This window comes from Pieris brassicae, chromosome 2, assembly GCF_905147105.1.
Source record: "Pieris brassicae chromosome 2, ilPieBrab1.1, whole genome shotgun sequence".
Lineage (NCBI taxonomy): Eukaryota > Metazoa > Arthropoda > Insecta > Lepidoptera > Pieridae > Pieris > Pieris brassicae.
The window spans coordinates 13459207-13471635 of record NC_059666.1 but is presented as its reverse complement, the minus strand read 5'-3'; the positions used below and the strand labels follow the sequence as shown (position 1 = coordinate 13471635).

General features: G+C 30.7%; 1 protein-coding gene across 1 annotated transcript in view; it reads right to left on the bottom strand.

The window, feature by feature from the left end:
- Nucleotides 1-12429, bottom strand: part of LOC123720564 (cilia- and flagella-associated protein 91) — an 86930-nt gene that overhangs the window by 13226 nt on the left and 61275 nt on the right. The window contains exon 4 of the mRNA XM_045677229.1: nt 3806-3903. Within this exon, the coding sequence (XP_045533185.1) occupies nt 3806-3903 (98 nt within the window). The remainder of the gene's footprint in view (nt 1-3805; nt 3904-12429) is intronic.

Here is a 12429-nt window from a genome sequence, read left to right as displayed (position 1 = left end):
GTATAAGAGACATTGTTTCACTCACTTATTATTTTATTTAAAAAATATTTATATAGATAACTTTTGTACGCTTTTAAACTTCAAAAATATCAAATTACTAAATATACGTTTACTGTCACTTAGCAAATTGGCGTAGACGTACCAGAATAACTACCAAGGAGATGCAACCTTTATGCCTCGAATGAATAATCTTTTTTCTTTATAAATATTGTAAAAATTAAAAGGCTTTTTGTAGTAACAGAGCAAAGAAATTAAATTTAAATCCCTGTCTTTGTGAGGGAACTAAAAACTCCAGCGCATAATTTATTTACAAAATAATCTTTCTTGAAATATTGCTTTGGGAAGGAGAGCTGGCGCTCATTAATTATTATTCTTTGGTACAACAGAAGCCTATAAAATTTTCGAAATGAGTTAAATTTTTCACTTCAACCGGAGTAAGTGAATATTTTAGTATTAATGAAATAAAGTGAATGCGTTCCATACTGTTTCTTTTTGTAATAATATAATAATAACTCGTAAAAATTATACTTTTTGTATGAAGTATAGATGGAAATAATAGTTTGTTTTTAAGACGTAATCTTTGTAACTATTGATTTTGTTGTTACTGGTAACTACATTATATCTAAGTGACGGTGATATTTATGTAAATGGCGAGTAAATCGTGTAGGTAACAAATAATATAAATTATATTGAAATTTATATATAGTGTACTTCCAACACTTTAGTATATACTGAGTATTATATTATGTTCTATGTATATTTATTTGTTTTAATATTTTATGAGACCTATTTATAAACTATTTGTTCGTACATCTAGTGGCAGTATCTTATAATTTTTACTACACATAACTCTAATAGTTAAAAATTTATATCACAAAAATAAATATCGGATGTAACATCTAAAAGCTATCACAGTAAACGAGCAACGTTTGCTAATGAGCTTTTCGTTTTTAATGCTTTGACAAGCAGGTATAGTTTACTACAAGTAGTGATAGTTTATTTATAATGAGATAGAACGCCAACAAAGTTTTCCATACTTCTGAAGCTATTTTCTCACGTGCTTATAACATTATTTAACACTTGATAAAGATTTCCATGTGGCCTTTATTACATTTGATTGCTATGCGTGACTCACTACACTTAAATGAACGCAATGTAGATTATATATTTTTACATTCTTATTCATAAGAAAACTATCAGTTTTACAGTGTAAGCAGCACAAGCTGTCTTTTCATTAATAAACAGTTTTGTAAAGAGAAAAGAGATTGATTCAGTTTTTATGAAGGGATTAGTTTATATTCGTAGTTGGTCATTTTAATTCATATTAAAATGTCAGAAAAAAGCGGTTCGAATTGGCACCAAACCATAGACTAGTTCTATTTTTAACTTAAGTTAACGTAAGTATAAACATATATATATACACAACAGATATAATAAAAGCTAAAAGAGCCTTCGCCGACCTTTATCTATAAAGAAATATTTATTTATTCTAAATTTGTTCAAATATTAAAAGAAAACCTATATAAGGGAGTCCCGGGCGGCCTTACGCACCTATCTCTTGCAGTCAAACAGTTAATGAAAAAATATAATTGTAAAGTACAAGCAGTGCATAACAAAAATAAATTACAAGTTACACTGAATAATTATAGAATTACCAAACATAATCTAAAATCATTATTTGGTCCATAACTTTTATTTCATTTATAAAATAAATAACGAAATTAGTCACGCTACTAATATATTTCATGATCATTTATCAATCTAATACAATAAGGTCAACCTCCTGTGCCTGACACACGTCGTAGACTTATTGTTCGAGCGAATGTTAAAAGCGCACATAGATAGAAAGTACATTGGTGCAGCCGGGGATCGAACCCTAGGAATGAGAGCACGCAGAAGCCACTAGACCAACACTGCTTAATATCATTAATGATACAATAAATACTTATACACATAAAGTGTTAACCCTGATATATAATTCTCGCAGTTATATATATATATATATATAATATGATTTCACCATAGATAAAACATGCACATTATGTTAAAACTGTTCTAAAGAATTTCTCGCCAAGAAATCGATTGACGTGTCAAGTGCTTGTTGAGAATATTACGTATTAAAGAACTATTAAAACGATAGTAAGCTATCGAGTATATAAGAACATAGACTATATTAAGAACGATGTCTTAAGGCCTCTGTACCTAATGGTTATTACATGACACGTTTATACATTATAACCCAATGTTTGATATCCAGTGAATTATTTTCAGGTTAAGCCCAAAAGTCTGATGATAAAATGTTTAACAAACTCATATCTTTTATTCCACATTATTACAGGATGTAATTGATTCAACATTTCTCATTAAGGTATAGAGGATACATTTCTACGTGATATCGAGCATCGTTTACCAAGAGGGGGGTCGCGACCCTTGGGGGGTCCAGTTTGTTTAAAAAGGGCTTCATTATTTTACAACAAATAGTATGTTAACAAATAAATACAAACTACATATAGGTACAAAAGATTCGGTAAAATTAGCACGCTTATTATTATAATTTTACAGTGACGGTCGCAAGACTTTTACTTAACTTTTTGGCATTTCGTGGGTCGCGACTTAAATATGGTTAAGAAACGTTGGCTATATTTGAACGCAGAAAATAATATTAATTCTTTCGAGGTCCCCAATAATGAGTTTCCTTACGAGCAAAGTTGTGACTAATAGACTAAGGAAAGAAAACTTTGGAAGGCAATTTCGTTCTTCATAAAGGTATCTTGATTGATATTATGGACCGTTAAAATTCAAGGGTTGATTTATTAAACCCATTCTGTTTTTCGTTTAGAATATAATAGGACTGTAATACTGTAAAAATGAAGAAATTCATATAAACTAAGGCAGTGACAGTACTCTGTTTTATAGAAGACCTTGACAACACAACTCAGTGTTTTTCAAGGCAGTTTTTGCCGCGTACCACTACTATGTGGAACGACATAGTGTCCTTTAAGAAAAGAGCGTACCTATTTTTTAAAAGCTGGCAACGCATTCGCGAGCCTATTGGCGTTGGAAGTGTCCATGGGCGACGGTATCACTTAACATCAGGTGAGCCTCTAGCCCGTTTCCCCCGTTCTATAAAATAAATATAGAACCTTCTATTTGTCTGATTGTACTCATACAGTGATAAAAGGAGACAGGATAGTGCTTTATCTTTGTAAAGATGATTTTGTTCCATATTTTGTAAATTGGAATAAGAAACGACGCACCACCACGTACGCAACTCCAGCAGCTTTTCGTAACCAATTTGACTTATGGTCAAATTCAGTAACGAGATTAGGGTATGTGTGTGACTTTCGTATATCAGAAGCGTATTTATTTATATGTTCTAAATCAATGTGTATTCCTAAAAATATACAAGAAAATATGTCATCAGAAATTTAACACACATACACAACAGTTATATTAGAACATAAGTAATCTATCAAAGGAAAAAATTCAAACAAACAAAAACACAATAAAAAACTAAATAATATAAATTAATAATACTAAAGAGATAAAAAATAAAATAACAATAATAAACTATACTAAATGTAAACTTAAATCTCATTAAGAGTATGATGAACAAGGTTACGGTAACTTGGCAGACGTAAAACGTAATGTAAAACGCATCAATATTTTCATCGATGTTAGTAATCAAGGTGTAAGAGCGAGACAGTTCGCGTTCTCCTAGATCCTTTAAGAATGGCATGTATGACTTAGAACCAGAAAAGTCTCCTTTTCGTTAAAGGTACTTGTCGCCTCTACAATGACTCACCTTATCTTGTTCTTCCTTGGTTTTTTCAACATGGGTCTGCTTGCGGGCCTGGTGACCGCGGAATGACGCTTGAATTTTTGTCGCCGCATTGCACAAGTCTGAAAATTAATTATAATGTTATTGAAATCTTATATTATACACATAGCACTTTTTTATGCAGAACATGTACCTGTTTGAGAAGTTCTCATTATTTTACGCTTTACGAGCCAAATAAAACATTTAATGGAAATATATTCAGATATTTTGAAATATCATACAAATATATGTATTAATCAAAGTTACTACATATAACACGAAAACATGTTAAATAATTGGATATTATAGCACGTTTATAAATAGAAGCAGTGTTGGTCTGTGGCTGGCTATATTCCGGCTGTATAATTGATTTTTCTTTCTGTTGCGTAATTAATTTTAATGATAACTCAGATATAGGTGGACAGATATTACTTACAAAAAACTTACTCAATGGTTTATACTACTATAATAAAACGTAGATACATAGATTGTTACACTACTTATTTGTCTAGATGTTTAGATGAATAACACCGAATAGTAAAGATAAATATAAGAAACAAAGAAACTCATGAACAATGTTGGAACTCTTTGTAATAAAGAGGATTTAATGCCAGCCAACAGTATTAGGGTAGATATTTTCGCGAATAAAACTTATTTGCTGTTACTCTGTGATAGACAAAGAGCGACAATGTTTCAGTTCTGCAACTATTATTACAAAAATATAAAACAATTTTTAAACCTAAGCTTTTTGACCAACTACCCACCCTACGCAACAAAAGCGAGAGGTACTCTGGTACTCAGAAAACCAGGTTTGGTAGATTCACTAAAACCGCTCAGGTAGTTCCAATGTTATTAAACCAAAACGGTTTGTGAGCATATAGGGAATCAATGACATTTGAGTGTACTCAGGTACTAAATGAAGTATATTAAACTGTAAGATCGAATATATAGTTGAGATTATAAAACTATCAACTGAAAATAATTCTGCTGATAATTATACAATTACTTTTATTATTATCGTAATATATATAATCTTACAGTAGATATTAAAAAGAAACCAGTAACGCAATAAAATAATCTAGAACCATACATTATGTCAGATTTCGAGCCTAACTTGTAAGAGATTTGTGAAAGGAATATAACAAATATGCTAAGAATTTTAAAGCTAAAATTAAAGCCATTGGTATACTGACCAGATCTTGTTTATCTAAAAAGTTTTTACAGCACACAATATAAACATTATACTGACACACTTAGTTATTGTTAGATTAATGTTTTTTATTGATTAAGACTGGCGGCAAGATATATCTCTTAAAATGGTAATAAGCATAGTAAATCGATCTCAGCTGTTGAACTAAATGTTTTGAGTTCGTGTTTTATATTTGGTTAAAACATTTGTAGTGATAAAATTCGAAGAGTACGCTCTTAGAAATAAATGAATTTCCTTTAGTAAGTCTACTTAGATAATTCCTTATCATACATTTATAGGATGTAAGGACACCTACAATGTGCGCTTACAAATCACTGCGATTACGTCATACCCTTTTTTATGTAATAGGAGGCAAACGGGCAAGAGGATAACCTGATGTTAACTTTACTTAACATAGCCTCAGGTTAGCCTCGCATCTAACGCACTTGCAAGCCATCTGCCTTTAAAGAATTTGTACATTCTTCTCTCGGAAATACTTCAGTGATACGGATGGTATTTTATATTCTGCCTTTACGCCTTGACTGCGTATTATTGTTAATTGTATAATAGTATTACGAAAATTTAAGACATCAGACACAGTTTATAAGCCATACGTGTGGAATAAGAAAGTAATTTTAATAGATTTTCTGATGAAAGTTATAATTCTACTAATAACTTTACAATTAGTTTTATTAAATGTAATGTGACGCTCATAAGAGTACTTGGTTACCTATATGAATAATTTTACAATGGCATTTGATACATTACCGTAGATCTTACCGTAGATCAAATAGGAAGCTTAATAAGATATTACCAACATATATCAATATGTATCGCAGCCTTGGGATCGCGTGGTACAAAACATAACATGAAGATCCTTATCACTATTCGTAATTATAGAGTACCGGCAATGTCCTTAAATCAATCTTACTAATGGGCATTAAAATACGATGTTACACCTGTCTCTATAATATACATACTTAGTTAATCTACCAATAAGACTTAAAGGCTGTAAGAGATTATATCTATATTATTCTACGTCAGGCTGTTTAGTTAAATATTAAACAATTTTAATTTTCTATCAAGTGTTTAAATTGAAAAAGTTCTGAAAGCTGAAGTTTTTGCACGTCATCACTATTCATTTTGAAGTTGATTTTGAATGAAGATTAATAAGCATTTAGCTTAATACAATCGCTGTGTTAGGTTTACTTAGACGGATGTTAATTGGAAATCCTAAATCCGAAATAACTTCGGTCCCGGCGAATTAGATTTTTTTAAACTATACACCGGTTTTTATAATAGGATAAGGTATAGCTATGCAAAGATGCGACATAAGTATTATAGTAATTTTTAGGAGATATATACCACGTAAAACAATCCGCGAAAATAGAGGACACCGTGAGTCATTTCTGCAAAAAACCGTCTTCTTTTAGTCGATACCAACTACGAGGAAATATATACAGATAATACAAGTTTCTCTACAGCTGTGATAATTTTGACATTCAACATCTTTTGTCTTCAGTCACCGTGACCACGCACGCTGTAATGCACGCGAAACGTCGGAAAAAATTAAATTTAAAATTATGTAAATAATTATAAGTTTATAATAATACAAATAGCTTTAATCCGGTTAAAAAGTGTTTTCTTTCGATGTGTAAAAGCTATGTTAATGAAAGACAATACTAGATACATACTACATATATATAACACATAGGAATCTTGATGAAACGGGTTTAGCAGTTTAGGGAATTTACATACAACGGCCATTTATGCGGGCTCGTGAATCAGTTTAGGGAACTTCGGTAATTGGAGTTTTAGGCTGTGGATATATTTATTTTATCCTAATATTATTCTATGATCGGACAGCCTTTGAACTAGTTATTAGCATATTCAACTGTTTATATTAGACGATGTAGGCATCGTCAGGGGTGTTATAAAGAAGCTTAAAACGTCGTCGCAACAGGGCCGAAAATTCTTCATAGAAGCTTTCGATCGTTTCGAGCATGTCATAATAGTTGCAGTTCCTTATTACCTTCCTTACAACAAAAAATATGACGATTTAAAAGAGTGGCAGAAAGAGTCTTGCCCGTTCTTCTCACCACGTAACTTAACACCACGCCCTGGTAACTTAAATGAAATAAATAAGTTTTGAATTGAGTATTTATGACTTCTCAGCTAGACTTATTAAGAGATAGACTTAACAACTAGTATTATAGTCTCATGTAATCATCATCATCAATCAAAACTATACGTACAGATTGACATATTTGTGTTATGTGGTTCAAAAGGACTCATCAACACACACATCTATATTTATTTAATAGAACACCGGGAAAATGGATAGGAAGCTCACCATGGACACTCACATTGTCAGAAAGCTCGCCAGTGCGTTGTCTTTAAGAATCGATACGATATTTTTATAGGTCTAAGTCTAATTGGTTAAGTAATAGATTATTAGTAGTATTTTATAAATAGCTAAATATTTTATTTTAATTACAACTAGTACTATTTATTTTGCCTCACTCTTTGCTGAACGTAGATGGTATTGATGGATAATTAAATAATAAAATAGATATTAGAATCTACTAGGTAACTAAATATAATCAAGAACTGTAGGTATGTACTAAGCCTAATTTTCGGTCAGCGGAATTCGCTACATTACCGCTACGTGCTTCGGTGGGAAAATTACATTTTATATAGTTCATGACATTCAGGTAATGCAATTTTGTAATGCTTATGCGATGGGTAAACTAGATTCCACTAGTGTACAAATTAAATTAAGCTTAAAGATGTTCGCATACATGAAGTAAAAAAAAATGCTTTTGTTGAACAGGTTTAAAATATATAACATTTTAAATTATAGTTATAAATACATCTACAAAAAAAATAAATTGGTGATTAAAAAGAGTGGCGGAGAGTTTATTGCCAGTTCTTCTCTTCCGTTCTACGCCCTTGATTTGAGAACTGGCAGTAAGTGTAAAATTTGAAGCATTTAATGTATATTTATTTTTTATTGAAGTTCATAAGTGTACATTGTGTTACCTTACGAGTAAATGTTTTTTACTTTAAAAAAAAGATTGTTTTTGGTTCGGAAGTTTTTTATTTATTTATTTTCATCACGTTGTATATGTGCACCCTTCGCAAACAAACTTATAACAGGATTAATGATACAAGTTATAAAGTTCAAAACCTAGCTATCGTTTTTATAGATTATGTTAGAGTTATATTATGTATATTTAAATAAACTAAACAACACTTTGTAGAATTAATGATTAAAAAACAAATTAACATAGAAAGGAAATAAAAATGAAATACGTATACACTTTTTAAAATGCTTTTTAGTTGTGTAATGTCTTTTGGCGCAGTGCCCGGTTGGGAAGCACGAATTTTTTTACTAAGTGTTCTTTATATACAACGTAAATTACATATATCATATCCCACTTTCAACCTACGGTACCTATTTACACCTAGTTGTTTTTTACAGCAGTAAATAGGAAATTTGAAGGCAAATCAAAGGTACATCTATTATATAGATACATATATATTAAAGTATGCTTTGAGATTTCTTATTTTTTAATCGCAGAAAAAGCATAATTTCTGTGCTCTAAAATAAAAACATCTTGCTTAACGTTTAGCTAAAGAACGGTTGCTCATATCAAGTCAGACAAAAGGTGAATTTTAATCAGCTTAATGGCGGAGCCACAGTCATGTTTAACCTACATTTCTTTTATATGACACGGTCATTTTTATTGTATTGATAAAACATTTTTGTGTGATATAATCACGGCCATCTTAAGAATGTCTCATCCACCACATTACAACCTCATACCAGTTCATTATATGATGACGTTTTAGTTGGGGAAAGCACTTATAAAGATATCAATTGAGCGATCCAGCGACCATATACCATAATGTAGTGTCCATCCTAGAAGATATATAGAAATACTATCAGCATATAGCCAAAAAGGAGGAGCTTGCACTGCACGATGTATACAAAAAATTGTTACGCCATGGCTATTTAATCACCTTCCTAGAAATTGTAGATCGCTGCCGTGTAATTCTTTCAAGGGGAAGGTGATCATTTTTTTAAAGGCAAAGTGCCTTTATAGCGTAGGCGAATATTTGGACCACACCAATTGTAAATAATTTAATATTGACATTTGCATGCCTGTTTATATATGGCTGATTGTGCGGATATTTGTAATTGATAGATCTAACTGTCTGTGTCCCGCTAGTGGAGTCTGAAGTAAAGGAACACATCCTGTGTCAAATTTACAGTGAAACTCAGTTGAGAGTCAGCCTTACAGATATTACAAAATATATACAGCTATAAGTTAATTATAAATTTCTTTACGGTATTATGTATATTAACATCAGCGTAATTCCAAATTATATGTAATCCTATTATTCCAGTCTTAGAAGCGTTAAAGCGGCTTACAAGAACAAACAATATGTTACATGTATATCACTATGAAATAATATGACTAAATTAGTGACTAGAGAACGTTTTCCCTAATGTTAAAATTTAATTAAATAAAGCCTAAATATTGCTCCTTAAGCTATGTCACCCGAAGATAACAAAATCCGAAAGTTTTTAAATTTCCTAGGAAATTTATAAATTTTTGTAGGATTCTAAACGAGAGTTTTATTTTACGTCTACGTGACTTATTCAACCAAACAGAGCGCATAATATGCCGTTTGGTTATTGCTTACTTTAGAACAACAAAAAACAAATATTACAATTTATGTCTTGTTTAGAATCCTATAGAATATATCTCTCGTATCGAATATACTCGTATAAATCCTAAATAATAGACCATTTTTTGTATATAATATAATCACAGTGTAAACGGTGATGCAAACGTGGACGAAAATATACAAGGTTTATTGTAAAGGAATTTATAAATTCACATTGAACATTAAACTAAAAGCATTAAACCACTAGTTATATTAAAAAATCAACAAAAATTGCTTTTCAATTAGCCGTGGCATATAATCAATGTTTTATAATCTCACGATGAAACACTATGGCGAGGCTACAGTGTGGTTGGGCGGGCGGCAACTTTGGGCGGGGTTCATCAATCTTACTTAATGGCTGCGCGCGCTATATTTTGGGATTTTTCGCATTATTTAACCCTTTCAGTCAAGCATATATTTATCCTCTATGGTTTACGCAATTAAATAAAGGTTATGCTTACCGAGCATCTTTAACGTTTTACAATTCACATTAATCATCAAATTAAAAAAGTAACATTATTTTATTTTATTTAAAAAATCTACTTTTATTTCCATAATTTAAGTAGTTCTTTAATAGAGATGTTACTGACAAACAATTTAACTAACATATAGTCGGAAGTCATTATTAAAAGGATGACACACTCGCGAGCCCTCTGGCATTGAGAGTGTCCAAGGGTGGCGGTATCACATAACATCAGGTGAGCCTCCTGCCCGTTTGCCCTATAAAAACATGTGTGTGTACACACGTTAGAAGTTATACTACTCTGGCGTAACACGATACAATTTTTTAAATTTTTTTTATCTCTTGCCTTATTCTACGTTTGTAGAAATAACGACACTAACAATAGAAAAAAGGTATTTAATACCTTGAAAGATTCATTATAACGCATTATCTAGTTAAATAAAGTTTATTTAAATATCACATAAAAAACTACATAATTAAAGAAATTGTCATTTTTTATTTTTTTGTGACGGTGTGCGCGCGCATCGTAAAAATTTACTTTCATCATTTTTCCCTAACGCGCCAAAAGAAGTATAACTTCAAAAATAATTTTTCGACTATATGCGACGTACTAAAATTATATACATTTTTATAAATGTTATCTGTGAGGTCTTTGAATCAATTAAAACCTTCATAAAGGCATTCTTTAATAAGTATACATATATTTTTCATCACATTTGTGTTGGTCATATTAAAAGTTATAACTCACATAGTTAAAATATTTTGTCACTAGTTTATTTTTAGTAAACCGATGGTAATAAAGATCGTGGCTATTTAAGGCTTACAGTACATTTATGAATACGATGTATGGACGCCTACGCTCATACAAACGACATATACAGCTGATACTAAGCCCGTTCGCCTTTGAATAAACATCTCACAAACATATTGTACAATACCTTTATACAATTTCCTCCATTATGACATTCGAATATGGTTCTTAAGATTCACTGAATAGAGGCTATTGTAGCTTGGTATCGTGAAGTGGTGTTACCAAAGCATATACGCAATGCTTTACAGGAATAGTAGAACCTGGTTCTAGATTTGCACAATCCTTATATATGGGCTTACATAGCGTACTTATATCGAAATGCGAAAACGTTGTTTTCATAAAGTATGTATTATGTCTATGTACTGTGAGGAAGCTATACGACGTATAGTATAAGCTCCAGAGTATAACAAAAATTACCAGTATTAAATTTCATGTAACTAAAAAATGTTTTTTTTTTAAAATAATGTTATTCCTTCTTTTTAATAAATATATATTATAATAATCAATGCATCACAGAATTTATTATAAATATATATTTTTTTATTGTCTAAATAGATAAAAATTGTTAACTCCGCTTTATGTTTGTTTGTATGTGTATTCCGTTTTTGGCTTTTGTGTATATTAATTATTTAATAAGTAGCTGTAGGAATATTTATAACCAAACAAATAATAAAATATGGTACAAAAATGTTTTGTACACTGCCACAGATAATGGCGTGGAAATTTGTCTTAAAATATAGAATAGTCGTTACAATTACATTATGAGTCAATTCTTAAATTATTTTATCACTACATTATCACATTATTATAATATATTATTACGTTATCAAATTAAATTATAATGTTTCACGCAAATAATCATAAATACAATAATATTTATTTCGAAAAGCAGTACATTTAGTCGATTTTGAAAACCTCTTGTAGAAAGATCTTTGAATGTTTTTGATAAATTATTAGAAAAATTAATTGGATATAGAAATCTATAAAGAAGTATATGGTTAGGTGTATGTATTATTTATTGTAAAAGATGAATGTTAAAAATATTATTTTGCAACTCTGATACGGCAACCAACTCTTAAATTATTTTAGTGTTATTGATATGTAATATTTTTTGATGTACAATTTAGGTAGCTAAGTTAAGTGTATGAGCTTTTTTAGGAACGTTCGTTTATTAAATATATAATATATGTAATGATTATTGAATACCAAATACATCAAAACTTCTTTTGAACACAACATAATTGTCTAATTAAGAACAAGCTGTTCGTATTGCATACCCTTTCTGACACGTTATTTATTGCTAGAACAATTCCATACGGTTCTTACATTTGCCACAGCAGCAGTGTTGGCCTAGTGGCTTCAGCGTGCGACGCTTATCCCTGAGGTCGTAGGTTCGATCGCCGACTGTG